Here is a 17,989-nt window from a genome sequence, read left to right as displayed (position 1 = left end):
CGTGGATAACTTTTAGTTGAGATATTTCTTGATGCACCTATAGCTATTCTTATAGATTTATAAAACAAAAAACTTAAGTGCGCCAATCTCAAAATGCTAATCACTCTTGGGGAGGGGGGAATAATACCTTAAACTTCCATTTTTGAATTTATGTTAATTTTGTTCATTACAAGTTTTTATATTCTCTCATATTGGGGGGAGGGGGGGGGGGGACTCCTTTGAAATTGTATATGTAAAATTGAGAAAAAATATTTGCTGAGAAAATTTGGTAGTAACGGGGAGAAGCAGCTCCCCTAGCGTCCCCTTTCCCGATGTTACGTGATTGATAACACCCAATTATAACGGGGACGAAAGACGTCCCTGATTAAATTATAAATGGTCAGTTAATTTGATATAGTGTATAATTCGGTGTACAATTTAAAAAGAAAATGATTAATTTTTGAAAAAAAGAAACACAATTTTCTTAATGTAATGTAATCAACTGAAGACATGATGCAGTACTATGCTATGGGGTAAAGAAAACAAAAGCATTTCATCCTGTTTTAATAAATCAGATTTAAAAAAGTTCATCAATGAAGTCAAAGTGAAAGTAGATTTGCGGGGATAAGAGTGACTTCCCCTTAGTTCTCATTTGTGCCGCTCTCCGTTCGGTGTTTGAGGAGTTTACATATTACTTCCTGAAACTTTCTTCCACCTACTTCCCAGAAAGATTTTGTGAGACTGTGTTAGTAAAATGAAATTCAAAGAGTTAGAATGGAGACAGACCGATACATGACCTGGTAAGTGTCTTATGAAGAAACATTGCAATGCCGTATGTCAATTTTGGTGGGGACAGAAAAACTTCCTTGTTGATTTATGGGCTATACCCAGGTAATAATCCACAGATAAAAACATGGCTGAGCTGTCAGATATGAAAAATGTTGCTCTAAAAATTGTTTGTTCCAGTAGGATAGAGTGACTTGAATTGACTACTATTGTACTGTTTTTAAGTGCATCTTGTAGCATGTTGTAGAGTGCAGAAAATACCCAGTCGAGGGATCTTCCTACCATTTCTTCTTAGATTTGACTCAGTTAAGTTTAAACAACTTACACAGTATATAGATAACCATGAATTCAATTTAATACAAAGAGTATGAAAATAGATAGTATTGAAACTTTTACCTGAATAATATAGTACAGTAAACCAACTTTTATTCACAACAACTTTATTTGACGATTAATCAGAGATAAATCGGTGACTGAATTTCATGATCAAGATGTAGATTATCTCAGAAATATAAAACCTCTTGTTTGCAACAAGAAATATTCGTCCTGATGAGGCTCTTGTACGAAAAAGTTGCATGTTTACAGCCATAAGAGATTGAAATTAGAATTATATGGTACCATTAGAGTGAAAAGAAAACCTTAACATTGTAAGATACCATGTTGTGTGTAAAATATTGTACTCATGTTGATGCAATTTTTTTTGTTATATGGTATTCTGATAAAACAGTTTTAGTCAATTGTTTTATTCATATGAATGCTCTGTACAATTACAATCATCATGATCAATATACACATATAGAGAAATCCCACAGTTTTGCAAGTACATATTAATATTGAAGGGTTTAGATTTTGTTAGAGTATGTGTACAACTTCATGAAATACCAAGAGGTCCTGGCATTTTATGTTCTAATCAACATGGGTATTTCACATTTTGAGTGAATAATACTTTGTATCCTTTTATATAATACTCATAGTAACTTAGTTGGAACTATATAAATTGAGGGTAAAATTGCAAAATATGCCAGTTTTGTTTAGTGATATTTTTTTTTTAGCTGTAGTTACATCAGGGAACAAGGAAGATCAAATCACATTGTTCTCATTTTCCATTAGAAGTACAGATGTAGTAAGAGTGCCAACTCTTTAACTTTTTATAGACCAGGATATTCCTCCTCCATTATCTATCAATTTAGAAGTTCCCTTTTGCTCTTTTGAATGTTTTGTTTGTTTTAAACCCACCCAAAGATATTGAAACCAGGACATGCAAGCAGTGGCATATTTACTAAATTTTATACAAAGTTTAAGAAGAGATCAAATTGAATCTAATTATAATACATGATTGTAATAACTTCCATAGCTCCACGGTTTTTGATTTGATGTTGCATGGGAGTAGATAGTAGTTTAACCATTTTTTTGATTGATGAAGAAATAACAATTTACTTGTTCGTTGATGTCACGAACACTTTGTCAACCTTCCATCTTTGACCATCTTGTAATTTATTCTACCATTTCTGTACAGTACATGCATTTACCACCACAACATGATGAATTGCCCCTTCTACGTTTGTTCAGTTTACAGTTATGGGATGGAAAAGGCTTGAAATTTTTATTTCCTAACATTGTTTTGTGCAAATTTTACATTGATCTATTAATAACTGATGTAAAGTGTGAACTGTTTCAAGAGCTGCACATATGATTGATGATAAAGTTCAATACGAATAGAGTTAATTGGTAAAATATCATTTATGGTTTTAGAAAATCACTGTTACTTAAAGCTGAATCACTGCCCTCTAACATGAATAATGCCATTGAGTTTTTACATGTTTGGTTATGTATTATCAGCGTCCTTGTTGGGGGTTAACAGTTATGGACAAGATAGGATGTGATCTACATGACTTCAGAAAGACATGTGAATCAGATTAGCTAGGGATTGAATGCATGGAAAATACTAAGGAAGTTATATGATACAATATTATGACCAAAGTTGCGATTATATTTAAGTTTATATATACATAGTATGATATATATATATAAATATGTGTTAGATTAGAAGTTTGACACAAAAGATGTGAAGTTCAGAAATGCTATATGCTTGGATTTTAGGATGTGACATAGCTATTTAATACTTTGATACAGGAGAAAATAATTGAGCAGTGGATATTGTAACTTAAACAGCTAGGATTTTGACACAATATAATTATGCAACAGTTGAACATTCTCAAGCACAAGTTTAGTCATTTCCTTTTACCTTATTTTTTAATTCAAAATTGTCATTACTGCAATTTACTCCAATTGCTTTAAAACTTGTCAAATTTCCTTTTAATAAAACTAATAAGAATCAAAATCATATTTCAATTCTTATTGTATTAATACAGAAATATATCTTTGATGTTAGAACAAGAATAAACAACATGCGTTTGGCCCTTTTCGCCCCCATGTTTTTGTGTATTGACATGTTGTTCAACAAGGAAGTGAAAATTCAGACATACATCTTGTCGGGGTAGGATAATGGCTCTTCACTTCTCACTTTAATACTATCACACAACGACGAGGACTTTAGATCAGAAAATATCAAAACTTTCATTCAATGTACAGAGCTTTAAGTCAGTCTCCCATTCTGAAACAGGAAGAGTCTGTAAGTGCCTTTTCAACAACGAGTTCCTCGCTATAAGTCAAAGTGTCGCCTGGCCTTGTGCATGTGCTGTTTCAAGATGATTTGGAGCAGTTAGTGCACGCCCTATTTAATGAATCAGCATGGGTAATATGGTAAAATTTTGAGAACTTTCTTAAGAGTCCCTATTTATACATGTATTACTTAAAGGACAAACTGTAATTTGTCAACTTTTTAACATGTATTTTAGCATTTAACCAATTGTTAGAGTATCAGGCCTGTTTGTATCCTTCCTGAAATCATTCTCCATGTTTTCTGATGATAACAGTAGAGCTTATGTTAAAGTTTTTCATTGCACATTTATTCACCAGTACTTGAGTTTTACCACACTGAATGCAGTGAATGTAATGAATTCAGTTTATAAACCAAGGTTTGTTAGCCATTGGAAAAACCATTGTGAAAATTCCAAGTACATATTTTTATCCTCTCAATATTTATGAAATATGATGACAATTGCTGTTGTCAAATTTTTTTTTGATTTTTTATCTTTTGAAGCTTTTATTACCTAGCTCATAGCAATAACCAAGTTATTTTTGTATTTAATTCATTTATTTTTTCCCTTTTTTCAACAGAAACTCTGACTCTACACCCACTTTCACCTGCTTTCTGATTTGTGTGATTCTTGGAACTAATGTGAAACTTAGTGACAGGATTATAAACAGTGTTGTACAAATATGGGAGCTTGTTGTGCCAAAAAAGCACCGAGTGATACAAAACTTACGGATATAAGTGCTGTGAATGGTGAAACAGATAGCAAGACGGGGAATTCCAACAACAAGAGTAAGGGGCGTTATACCAAGGACCCCACATCCTTGGCAACACCTGAGCCCCAACCTGCTGCCCCAGGTAAGACTAGTTTTCAACCAATCGTAACTACTTGGCCATTTTCATCACCGCAAATAACTTTTTATCGGTTATGGAAAAGGGCGAGCGTGATCCAAATGGTTTTTCAACCTGTATCGCTGGCTCAGTACCATAGGCTATAGGCTAACAGAATCACTTTTTTATGGGTTTAAATAAGCAAAGTTTCCAGACTTATTGAGCACTGGCAATGTATAGAAAACTGTTAACATTCTGGAATTCAGATTTTATACTGTCTATATACTTGTCACAACACTGTCCCTGTTATATTTTTTACCATACTAAAATGAGTATGAATTCACTCCAAATATATCATAATGTGAAATACAGATGTACTGGTATAAATTGTAGTTCATGTGTACATGAACTAAACCATCATATCTTAACAGGTGGATTGTGCAAAATTAAACTTATTTGAACAAGCTTTATGATTTTTTAATTTGCATCAAAACAAATTACATATTATATAAGTATATCACATATTGGAGCGTTGTTGAGTAAAGTACATTTTGAAGTTTTGCCATATATGTAACATGATAAAACAAGGAAATATCTCTACCACACAAAAAAGAAAGAAGTGTAGAGAAGTTTTTATTACACATCGCCTCATGTTTTAGTATCAGTTTACACAAAACATGACTACATGTGACATAGGAATGTCAGCACCTGTTTTATCCCTGCATATTATGTACTTACTCTCAGCCTGAATGTCACTATAGGGGAAATTATAGATTATATATTGATGAGAGCCATTTCATCATGATGGAATTACAATTTAGGTGCTATACTTTCTAATCTTTTAAAATTGTTTTTCTTTGGGAGGGGGTCGGGGGGGGGGGGGGGGGGGGTGAACATATATCAAATATTATAATGCACTCTGTTGAAAAAGTTATCTCGATGCACATGTTTTGAAAAGGAAAGCATACTGGGTATATTTATATATTGAAACTGTTTAAGACTATTCTTTGTCTTTGTTCCTCATCGAGGTGATTTCACGTTGACATTGTTTTGCAGCTGTATCCTACAAATCGTCTCTCCGAGCCTTGTACGACTATGACGCCAGGGCTGATGATGACTTGAGCTTTAAAAAGGGAGACCTTTTATATCTACTTGATGACAGGTATTCATTTACTCCAACTCTCTCTCTCTTGTAAGATTTACACAGATATACATTCTAGCACCCAACATTTTTTTTGCTTTTTTTCTGCAAAATTTGGCTCTGGTTTGAATATTGACTGTAGATTTAATAAAAATAGGTACCCTGTCATCTTTATTGATGTGTAAATTTTCTCTCTATTGGTAATTTAAATACATGTAATGTAATTTGATATCATTAGTCAGATTTGCAATCCTCTGAAAGAAGAACCATTTCCAATTGTACAGGCAATTTGTAAAATGAAACCATGAAATGGAATTTGATATTATACATGGCAGTTAGGAGAAATCTTGCATTAAGCAAATGTTTAAAGATTAAAAATTTCCATTTACCATTATTTTGGTTGATTTGGTCCCCTGATCTATCATTATTTTGGTTGATTTGGTCCCCTGATCTACCATTATTTTGGTTGATTTGGTCCCCTGATCTACCATTATTTGGGTTGATTACGTCCCCTGATCTACCATTATTTGGGTTGATTTGGTCCCCTGATCTACCATTATTTTGGTCGATTTGGTCCCCTGATCTACCATTATTTTGGTTGATTTGGTCCCCTGATCTACCATTATTTTGGTTGATTTGGTCCCCTGATCTACCATTATTTGGGTTGATTACGTCCCCTGATCTACCATTATTTGGGTTGATTTGGTCCCCTGATCTGAAACTCTGGATTTTGGTTTTGTCACAAGTTCAAGATTTATTTTTACATGTAAACCATTGAATTTTTGGCAAATAGGAGATCAGAGATATCAAAATATTTTTTTGTTTCCAATCTTTTAACCGGGAAAAAAAGACAACTGTGTATCGATCAACCCAACATCTACATGTATACACATAGCCACATACACTGAGCCCCATGCCTTTAAATACCGCAATTGAAATTGTTTATCGTAGTATAAAAAGTGATATTTCAATTCAATATTTGTTTATTATACTTTTTAAGAAATAAAAATAGTAAAAAAGTAGGATTTATTTTTCTATTGTTGTTAGAAATATGTACCGGTACACGCTTTGAATTAAATTGAAAATCGACCAAATCAAGCCATCCTGATCCATCCCAGCCCTGTAAGAATGTAGTTACTGTACTGTGTGACATGAATAAATTACCGGTATACGCAGGTACATTGTCCATAAGGGTATTAATATTCACTCATACAAATACATGTACATCCAACAAATCAAATGATACACTAGCAAGAATTCAGAAACTTTTTTAAAAAAAGGTCATGGAGCCAATTCAAGAAAATAGATGGTATTAGATTTTGTTTAGATAGCTATTTGTGTTGTGGTTAATATGGGGACGAAACCATGCATTATTTTGACATAATGATCATGTGACATGCCATTTTCTATTGCCTGTACATGTATTAGAGGGGAGAATGTAAATATATGGTACATAGAAAACCCTTTATAGATAGCTAGATAGCTGTGACAGAGTCCGAGAAAAGCACAGGTAGATTATAGGTCTGTACGTCAGTAAATGCGTGTTTGTTGGCCGTCGGTCTGGTTAATCATTTGCCGCTGTTGTATATCCTTATTTCACTTCCTCCTTCATCGAGCGCGGCATCCTGACTGATCTGTCTTAATACATTGGACATGTCTGATTTAACATAAGCTTGTAAAACAATGAAGGGTCAACTCTTAAACAAGGAAAAAATCATTCACTTAATTTCATGTTTTCTGAGGATAATAGGAACTGTCTTTAACTTTGCATCATTTTTTTTTATTGTTGTTGAAAGTGACGTATGCAGTTTTAGACAATAATCTAAAAGCTTAAATATAAACTCAAAACTTCTGATTTTTCTTAGTTTGTTCATACTTCAGCCTTAGTTTTGTGTTTTTAAATAATAGGAAATGTACTTCTAGCTTTTCTGCAAATTTCTTGCAATGTCCTTGAATGTATACTATAATTAGTCTTAAAACTGCCTGATACCAAATGTTACGTACAATTTAGTATTTCCTTGAGTGCAATTTTTTGCTTTCTATTTACTAATATACCCTACACTTGTAAGTTATAATGCTAACATGCTAATATACTTTTACAGTACATGCATAAATTAGATTTTTTTTTCAATGAATTCTGTTTTGTGTGTTTTACTGGGATGAAATATCAGAAGTGGTATTCTAAAAACACAATTAATTTATTATCAGTTAAAAAAAAAGATAACCAGTGCTGTAGTTTTTAAACATTAAAATATTTTAACAACAAATCACAGTTCGGATATTTTTCAACAGACTTATACCCTCTACTCCCCATGCATTAATTCCCCCTCCCCCTCTAGTACTCTTATTTAAAGCCTTTATGTTAATGCAGATAGTTTTGTGGCTAAATTGTACATTTAAAGAACAGTTAACCAGACTTGATAAATATTAATTCTTAATTGTTGTATTTTGGCCTTGCTTTCTAGGGTATCTATCTGAATTGAAGATCTTTGTAAATACAGGTTTATGAATATAAGCAATATGATGTATGGGGTAAATGTTGTGAACAATGTGGGATCGAGTCATATCATCTCGAAACTCAAAACAGGGCAAGAAATGTTTGAAAATATACAAGTTCATGCACTCCACAAATGCAAATTGTATACCCCCACCAAAGTTACTCAAACAAAGATGATTCTGGCATGGCCAGATAATTCTTAGCAAAGATGTTGTAATTCTAAAAACTAAAGGGTTATTTCTGGGAGTAAATAGAATACTTGTAATGTATGTTCAAAAGGAGATAGCTATAATTCATTGATATCTCCTGCCTCTATTTATCGAACTACAAGAGAAACTTTGAACTATTCATCACTCAGTACAGAGTTTATCCTTTGATAAAGGGTGATTTTACGGAGAACAGTTTGATTACATCCATATACATCACAATAATTTTATTTTCATTTCTGTTTTAGTCATGGGTATGAAAACACAGTATATATGCCTTACGAAATCTGAATTTATATGCTATGATAATGAATATGATATGAATTATAGTACATGTACTGATGATGTTTACACGTTGATTCAATTGACTTTTCTTCAACATGTTCTCATATCACTTGGCTGGCTTCCGATATTATTTTATTTTTCTCTATGTATAAAGGACCTCTGTATACTCTCTAGTTTACAAACATTAAATGCACAGAATGAAGTACCGCGTAATTCACTGATTATACAGTAAACCTCAATAAAATGAACCCATAAATACATGTTAATGACAAGTGAAACCACTTATGTATTTTAATTATATGACCTTGAATATCCTTTGACATGCTTTACTCTATTTTATATTCTCTTGTTTACATATACTTCATAACAATCAAGTCGTCAAAAATGGTACATGTACCGGTACATGTATATCCTCTTTGAATTTTTCAATGTACCGGGTACTGTTGGCATTTTGATTTCTTTTTTAAAAAGTAATTATTGATACTATATGCAAAATATATAACAATATTTCAAATTATGATTTTGTCCTGTCAAACACAGAGTTTTAATTAAAACAAGTCATCAAAAAATGATCAATAAACCCATAGAAAAAGAACAAACTAACACAGAAAAATAAACCATGTACGCTTATGAAACATTTGACTGAACGTTTTATCTTTTTGTTTCAGCGATTCCGATTGGTGGTTTGCAAAACATGCCAACCCTAACTACAGCAACACAAAGGTTGAAGGATACGTCCCCAGGAATTATGTGGCCAAGGAAGACTCTCTCGAGTCTTATGAGTAAGTCTGTCCATCAACACATTTAAGAGTGCAGAGTCTGGAAGCAAAATAAGAATAAAAGCAAGATAGATATACTTTAAGCAGTAATATTGCCCTTGCTTCCATAACAAAGAACCTTTTAATAATATCAGGAATATAGCAAAACCTTATCTCTCCCCCCTCCTTCCTCATACATGCACATCCCCTGTTCATTGTTTTTATGAAGAAGACATTGTTGATGGTTAAAGGAATTGAAATGACTGTCGGTTTTCTGTGTTACAGCTGGTTCATGGGAGCTCTCTCTAGAAAGGAGTCAGAGAGGCTGCTACTCACCCCTGGAAACGAGACCGGATGTTTCTTGATAAGAGAAAGTGAAACTAGTCCAGGTTTGTTCTTCAGTTAAGGAAATGACATGTAGTAATTTTATCTTCCTTGAAGTTTCTTTGTTGAAGTTTCTCAAGATCTTGAGAACAGATTAAATTTCTTCTTGGAAAATTAAAACAAGAGATTGTCCAAAAACAGAGATTATTGTGAGGACTGATAGATTAAGAGAAAAGATTAAAAAAAATTTTTTTTAGAAATTACTAAGGTTATCCAAAAACAACGAACAGTATGACCAATTGTTGTTCAGTAAGAATTTGCATGGACATTGTTTTGTCTTTCTTTTAAGGAAATTATGTGCTATCAGTGAGAGATTACGAAGATGTCAAGGGAGACACAGTCAAACATTACAAAATACGCAACATGGACAATAACCGTGGTTACTACATCGCTGCTCGCCGAGTCATGTCCTCTCTACCAGAACTCATCAATCACTACTCCGGTAAAAACTACATGAAATTGGCTGTGTGGATAATGGATATCATTATTTTGTTAACATAATTGTTGTTCAATATTACCCAGAATCCAGAAGCATTGTTAAGATTTGAAATTTCTCGCTTTATCACACAAGTACATATAAACAGTAATGTACACATCAATCAAACCTCATCATCTCAATGGGACAGAGGAAACATCTTGATATATCTAAAGATTTGAAATACATTTGTATACCATACAGGATAAATACACTTGTCAAAGAAAAAGTGGTTGGGATTTTCAACCCCTTGTTGATATATTGATAGTACATGTATTTGAGATACAATTTGTATTAATGATTAAGTTCTACGTATTACATTGTATATCATATGGGTAATAACCTTGCTCAGTGTCATTTTTGGGAGTTGATTTTTAATCAACTCTCCTATGCAGTCACTCGGACAAACCGAAAGTGAAACAGTGTTTGGACCTCAGCACAAATCATTGCTCCTGACAAGACTTAGTTCTTGAAAATAATTGATGAATTCGTTGTAATGTATGCTAAAGCATTGTTTTTCAAGGAAACTTATTTACAAATACCTTAAAAATAGTCAGATTTTAAATGGTACGAACAATTTAAATATTTTTTGTAGTCGTATGTATTCCTACGCCAGAGTTCAATATAGTCTCGTTCAACTCGACGTTCGGCTGTCTCCGTAAACCCTTGTCGGAGATTTACGGTGTCAGCCGAGCGTTTGGTTGAACGAGACTAGAGTTCAATATTGCTTGGATCCATACAATTTTCAAGAAATATTTCTACCACTGATACATAGTTTGATTGAATTAATTTTATCTTTAAATATTATTTAACATGATTCATATGGAGGTTTCTCGACATTCTAGTCAAAAAAGTTCAAAAATTCATATTATAAAAATATGCGTAATTCAAATTAGAAACTATGTATACATGTACTTGTCATGCAAAATAACATATCATTGATTTTAAAATAAATAAACATCGACAAAATCAACTCCCGTCAGTTCTTCAGTACTTTGATTATTAATAAGTACAAATCAACTTTTAATATATGATTATAATAGATACAAAACTTGAACCTACGTAATTATGGTGCACAATATAGATATGGAGAAACAAATTGTATTAAAGTTAATTGATGTATTTGCAAGTACATGTAATGGGAACTGCAAATCAACAGTAAACTTGTGCTTTTACAGGTCAGTCAGATGGGTTGTGTCGGCAGTTGACCAAGCCTTGTCCTAAATCTAAACCTGTCATTAGTCTGAACAAAGATGCTTGGGAAATCCCCAGAGAGTCACTAGAATTCGCCAAGAAGCTGGGAGCAGGCCAGTTTGGAGAAGTGTGGAGAGGTGAGAGAATGAAACCAATATGCTAACAGATCAATTTTCTTGAAAAAAAATACCAGGTACCTATACTCCAACTCAATAAATTTTTTAATTCTGTAAGAATGGAATACTTTACACTTGTATGAGTTTTGTCTGCAAACATAAAGCAGCAAATATTATTTAACGAAATAAGTATTCTTTTTAATGATAAGCTGTTCAATGAAAGTGAATTAAAACCACTGTGAAGTCTAAATGCCTTGTTGGAAATTTTTCAACCATGAATTGGAAAGTGAACACTGGTATCTAATACATGTTTTGTAACATCAATACCTAACCAGATAATTCAAACATGCAGAAAATTTGAATTTTCTCTATGCCGAATTTTATCAGGAAAATGGAACAAAACCACAGATGTTGCCATCAAAACACTGAAGCCCGGCACGATGTCCAAGGATGCGTTCTTGGAGGAGGCCAACATCATGAAGCAGTGTAAGCACGACAAGCTAGTCCGACTGTACGCCGTCTGTACAGACGTGGAGCCCATCTACATCGTCACAGAGCTGATGTCCAAGGGAAGTCTGCTGGATTTCCTGCGGGACGACGACGGACAGAACCTGAAGTTCCAACAGTTAGTGGACATTGCTGCTCAGGTAAGGGACATAATTAACAAGAAGGGATGACATGCAAGTCCTGGGGAAAATGAGACTTATCTTTATCTGTGTATAACATACAAATATGACATATATAAAGTTTTAGATTCATGTTATAAGATTTTATCCAACAAAATGACAGTATGCAGTGAAGAGCCTTATATTATGATAAGATGACCATATTGTTCTGCACTTGAAATAATGACCAGTCAGACCAAGCTCTTTAATCCTGAGTTGTGGAGTGAGTCAAAATAGTGAAGTTAGGGGTTGATCAAAGGTCAATTTGGGTATTAACTGAGAAGTCTTCAATAAGAACATGACTCAGCATCAGGAGTGGTCAAATACTGTTTAGATGTAATTTTATTTTTAATAATTTACTTCAGATTGCAAGTGGTATGGCATTCCTGGAAGAGAAGAAGTTGATTCACAGAGATTTGGCAGCGAGAAACGTTTTGGTCGGCGACAACAACATTGCCAAGGTGGCTGATTTTGGTCTTGCCCGAGTCATCGAAGATGATGAATACAACCCCAAACATGGTATACCAATTAATATATATACCTACATAGAAGTGTTCTCAGTCCTAGCTGTTCAGAGAGAAATTATTTTATTGGTTTTTAAAAAATTCCATAATTAAAAATTTATTTTGGTGATTTTCCAGTAAGACTCCTATTACCAGCACTTTAATCGTCAAAACATATATTATCATGTGACACTATTGGTTTAGGCATTATTTAAAGAGTCTATTTTTGATATTCTGCTTCCCTGTATAGGCACCAAATTTCCCATAAAGTGGACAGCACCAGAAGCTGCTCTATACGGCCGATTCACCATCAAGTCTGATGTGTGGTCCTACGGAATTCTGCTGGTAGAAATTGTTACACATGGCCAGGTGCCATATCCAGGTACGTATTATCTACTTAGATATGAAGCACGTCAGTTTACTTAACATACTAACTATGTGCGGGATTGTTAAGTCACGGGATATTGAATGGATTAAACTGTACCACGATTGGTGGATTGAAGTGGCAGTTTTAATACTTCCTTGTTGATCATTGTTATCATGTTGTGAATTATGTTTTAATGTTCCTAGTTTGACAAAGTAAATCAACTTTATTATCTTATCTACCTTTACTTATTGTGCATGTCCTCCCTAATCTGTTTTATTTTTTGTTTGCTAAGTCTACCTGTACATGTATAGTGGCATGAACACCTTGTCTCTGATAAATTTGTACACTAATGCTTTATGTGGAATAAGAAGATACTTTTTTTGCATGTCCCATTAGTGGCAGGTTTTATTTGGCATTTCTTGGCATGTGCATCAGACAAATATTATGCTTCTGTTTTTGATTGTGTAGATTCAGTTTAAATAAAAACTGAATGATTATTTGGGGAGATTTTGGTAATTTTAAAAAAAGCATGTAAATGTATTATGCATTTTTTGGAAAAGGGGGGGGGGGGGGGGGAAGACATATTTAACTACTTTAAAAATGATTCATAAATCTCAGTTTTACACTAACTTCTAAAGAGAATATGATTCAGAGATACATGTATCTATATTGAAACTTAACCCATAAAACGGATATGATTAAAAGAACTAAATTTTATTACCATATACTAATAGTCTAACATTATTGAAGTTTAGAAAAATAAGTTATGTAATCGTTGTATACCGGTATGTGAAAAAGATAGTAAAATTATTGAGTGCACGAAAGATAAAATTTTGAATACATATGTCTGTATACTCAGTATAAAGTATAATAATTATCAAAGGACAGATTTTCTAAAGAAACAATAGCATTTCTTCAGGTTGCATTTTATAGCTTACCTGCCATGTAAAAAATCATAGTGACACTGTATAAATATGCATGAGCAATAGCATGACATCTCTGTCATATACTTTCCTAGGTATGCAGAATCGTGAGGTGCTTGAACAGGTAGAGCGAGGGTACCGCCAACCCAAGCCTTCTAGGTGCCCTGACTCCATGTACGAAATGATGCTCAAGTGCTGGGATAAGAAAGCCGCCAACAGACCTACCTTTGAATACCTGTTCAACTTCTTTGATGATTATTTCATCTCAACAGAGCCAAATTACAAAGATCCTGATGAATAATTTTGTGCTCTATTGTGATCGGAGACTTGCTCTTACTGTTAGCTTTACTTTTTTTTAATCACACTGTAGGGAGTATTAATACAAAAGGAACTATTTTCATCAAAACTGTGATGTTCTGTACGTCTGCTCCTATTGTTAGGTATGGCTAATCGTGAGGTGCTGGAGCAAGTAGAGAGGGGCTACAGACAACCCAAACCACCGCACTGTCCAGACTCCATGTACGACATCATGAAGAAATGCTGGGACAAGAAGCCCGCCAATAGACCTACATTTGAGTATCTGGCCAGTTTCTTTGACGACTACTTTGTTTCGACTGAACCCAACTATAGAGAGGCTGATGAATAATGCAAACTGTTCTGAGTCCCACATTCATTTGTTATAAAAACTATAATCTTTATTCCTATTGAAGGCCTAAATGGTTCTCAATTTTGCTTGGAGTTTAGATAAATGCAAGTTAATTTCCAGCATATGTTTAAGTATAACAAAAAAGAAAATCTTGTTGTTTGTTGATAACATGCTTGGTTAGATGTACATATTGACAAGGACTTACATATACTTTAGGCCTTATAGTTGTATTTTATGGTCTATTATCAACAAATGTTATATTTTCTGTATTAACTGATATTTTTACATCTACATGTAATTTGATATTTACATGTATTTCACAGGTGAAAAATTAATTTTTACCTTTAAAATTCCTCCATATGTATTTACTTGTGTGATATGCATACCACACAAACACTTCTTTGCATGTATCAAACTAGACCATCTTAGGATAACTGCATAATTACTATGTACTGTGATTGATAACAATGAAGGTCAGTGGGCTTCCAATTGTGCCACAAAAAGCATGTTTCCATCCAATAAGGCTATCACTTGCAGCGAAGAGTTATGCTATCACTTGCAACGAAGAGGTACCTGTGTTGTTTAAGTATATTACACATGTCCATCAAAATTTTGCCTTAAATTGTGTGTAGATTAGTCTTAAGAAACAATGTTTTTTATTTTTATTTTGCTGTGAATGTTCATTAGAAACTTGCAGATAAGTTTCTGTGGAAACAACCTTGACCAAAGATATGTACATTACGATTTTAATGTCACTAATTAGCATATGATGTGATTATGTATGGAATGAAGTGATGAGAAATGTTTGCCATTCATTCTACTTAACATGTGGAATACTGAAAAATCACTGATAAATCTCTCTGTATATATTCTTAATTACACATATATGGACCATTTTTAGTGTAGATTTATACTCACAGTTGTCAGCAGTGACAGAATATTTGTACCATTTCATTCTTATCCATTCCAGACACAAGTAAAGTTACTATCTGTTTTATTTTTGTTACACATTATATTGTATACTTTGTTGGTCTGGTTAATATGAAGTAAAAAAGAGAGAGTGAGTGAGTGAGCAAGAGTGAAGTATTAATCAGGTGATCTATATTGTATTTATTGCAAAAGTTTTGATGCTTTTATGTCATCTTTTTACACATATTATGTATATACATGTACATGTCATTCCAGTATGTCCTTTTGCTCTCTCTGTTTCTTTTGATATTTTCATATTAAGGGTAACTTTTAATCTATGTATTATGTATTGTAGTCTACAAAATGCTGTGCAGGATTCAAATTTTCCATTTTTGATATTTTTTTATTAGTCAAACTAATGCTAATTGTTGTTTGAAAAACATTCACAATATTTGAATACATGTTGATAACCATTACATCAAATCAGAATACAAAGTAATATGTGTATATATTAGAGTTCATATTTGGTCGTTTGTGAACTTGGCCACACCTTATAAGAACAATAACTCTGTCTATTTGTCACTTCCTACATTGTTTCAGCAGCTAAAATATCTGATATATACATCTCTGGTGATATATATAAACTTCAGTGCCTCTGGAACACTCTTTCTTTGTCTGCTAAGCCAGCAAGTGCTTGCCAATCTCTCAAAGAGAAAAGACAGCATTGAATTCATGTGTTTAATTTGTGGTTAGGTTGGGTTCTTCTTCAATTAGTGCTAAGCTCGTAAGTCCCTGTACTTTAGATTTGATATGAATTAATTAATTTCTATTCAAAATGTATTGTTTAGAAACAATTCTAGCTGTTTTGATTCATTGGATTCAAGAAATAAGTGTACTAACTAACATACTGTCTTATTTGAATACTAATAATATGTCACTTCAATAATGTACATGTATATAACAATTATCTTTCATCATCTCTATCAATAATACATTGATATTCATAGTGTATATCCTGAAATTTCTTTAATTTTAATTCTAAAGTGTAATGTTTTTTTTTTTTAAAGCAGAGAGTTATCCCGAGTGGATTTGTAACAATCAAAGCATGCTATGAATATGACTAATTGATATTTTATCAATAACAGAAAAGAGTGTCAACATTTTTGTTGGAGAGCAGTTTGAAGGCATTTTCATGTGTGAATGTCAGATTTGTTTTGTATATATACATATTTTTATATCTACAAAAATGTACATGCATAGTCACATTTTTATTATATAAATATGTCATTTCATAAGATCTTTTATTGTTTGTTTTTGTTTTTTTAATAATTAAGAAGAAAGATATCTTTTGTTTGATGATGAAACTAGCTGCTTAGATTGCCTTTAGGAGGTACATGTAGCATAAGTCTTTCAGACGACATTCACATGAGTAGGGCCAACTGAAGTCTTACAGTAAAGTTTGTGTCTTGCTTGATTTTTCATTTATAGAAATTGCCCCAAATTCCAAATTTATGATTATGAAATTCAAATGATTTGGCCTGACCCCTGGATCAAAGTTTATAATTTTAAACTGCCATTTTGATTAAGATGTAAGCAATTTCTTTGAGATTTACTTATTTTAGAATTTGTCACCATTTATCTTTTGATTTGTTTTCCTTTTAATCTCTCCAGAATTATTTTATAGAATCATTTTAAACAGGGTAAAATGTGACACGTCAATATTTTGGACTATTCCATGAAAATGAAGAAAAAAAACTTTTCCAAATCCAACAATTTTATGAAAAACTTATCTTATGATTTGTGCATTCTGCTGTTTCTAAAAAGCCATATTTTACTAGTACCAGTATTCATTTTAATGAAAACTAATAAACTATTCTTGTCATGTTACTTTCCCGAAATATAAAACTACAATATTTACATTTGCAAATATGCTTCCTTATATTAAATCATATGATAGCAAAAACGTTAAATTCTGTGTGAACTTTCTTTGACGTCACAATAATTATTGTACACGCTTATCTTGTAAAATGCACACAATAAATAAAAATGCAAAATCTAAGACAATGTGATGAAAACTACATATTGGCCATGAGTCTCGATCAAGTGGGCTACTCGCTAGGTGTAATGAAAGCTAAAGGTTTGAATGGGTTTATAGACCCATGTATTGGTGCCTATATATTTAAGAGTCGGGTTCAGCTATAACTAATGATTATTTTAGGTTAATACCAGTATAGTTTGTAAGGACATTTCTTCACATTTTTTGGAGTACACGTATTTGCATTATATAAATAGTGCCCGTTTAGTAGGGTAAGAGTTGAAACCGATGCGAAGTGGAGGTTGACAGTGGTTTTCAAGGGGTGTCAATTTCAACTCTTACCCTTCTAAACGGGCATTATTTTATTATACTGAATGTCTTAATTTTAAAGAAATCTTTACTACTTTTATATATGAATGACGTGAATTCTTTGGCGAACCGTACGCGCATGTAACAATTTGTTGTGTTACCCGTTGCTAAATGTGTTGCTAACACTGAGGGTAATAGAACGGATTATCAACTGGGTCTAAACCAATTAGATTTCAGTATTTAACATGAAAGTATAATAAAATATATTGTTACTAAGTCAGAAGTGTAGATTGAGTAACGGTATGTTTAGTTTTGCAGAATAGT

At 32.9% G+C, this 17,989-nt stretch overlaps 1 protein-coding gene across 4 annotated transcripts; it reads left to right on the top strand.

The window, feature by feature from the left end:
* Window positions 1-619: 619 nt before the first annotated feature.
* On the top strand, window positions 620-16,620 carry LOC105341914 (tyrosine-protein kinase Yes). 4 transcript variants are annotated; one of them, XM_066067523.1, is made up of 12 exons: window positions 620-779; window positions 4,006-4,279; window positions 5,309-5,414; window positions 9,050-9,163; window positions 9,425-9,528; window positions 9,813-9,965; window positions 11,177-11,329; window positions 11,696-11,955; window positions 12,339-12,492; window positions 12,727-12,858; window positions 13,862-14,104; window positions 14,207-14,437. In XM_066067523.1, exons 2-11 carry the CDS (start codon window positions 4,108-4,110, stop codon window positions 14,065-14,067), a joined length of 1,554 nt encoding a protein of 517 aa, XP_065923595.1. In that variant the 5' UTR covers window positions 620-779; window positions 4,006-4,107; the 3' UTR covers window positions 14,068-14,104; window positions 14,207-14,437. The 4 variants fall into 4 exon arrangements, with proteins under 4 accessions (XP_065923595.1, XP_034310896.1, XP_034310895.1 ...); XM_034455005.2 differs by lacking the exon at window positions 13,862-14,104 and having other exon boundaries at window positions 14,207-16,620; XM_034455004.2 differs by having other exon boundaries at window positions 13,862-16,620.
* Window positions 16,621-17,989: the final 1,369 nt, after the last annotated feature.

Source organism: Magallana gigas, chromosome 7 (assembly GCF_963853765.1).
Source record: "Magallana gigas chromosome 7, xbMagGiga1.1, whole genome shotgun sequence".
NCBI lineage: Eukaryota > Metazoa > Mollusca > Bivalvia > Ostreida > Ostreidae > Magallana > Magallana gigas.
The sequence above is the reverse complement of the archived record's forward strand: the minus strand, read 5'-3'. Positions and strand labels throughout refer to the sequence as shown.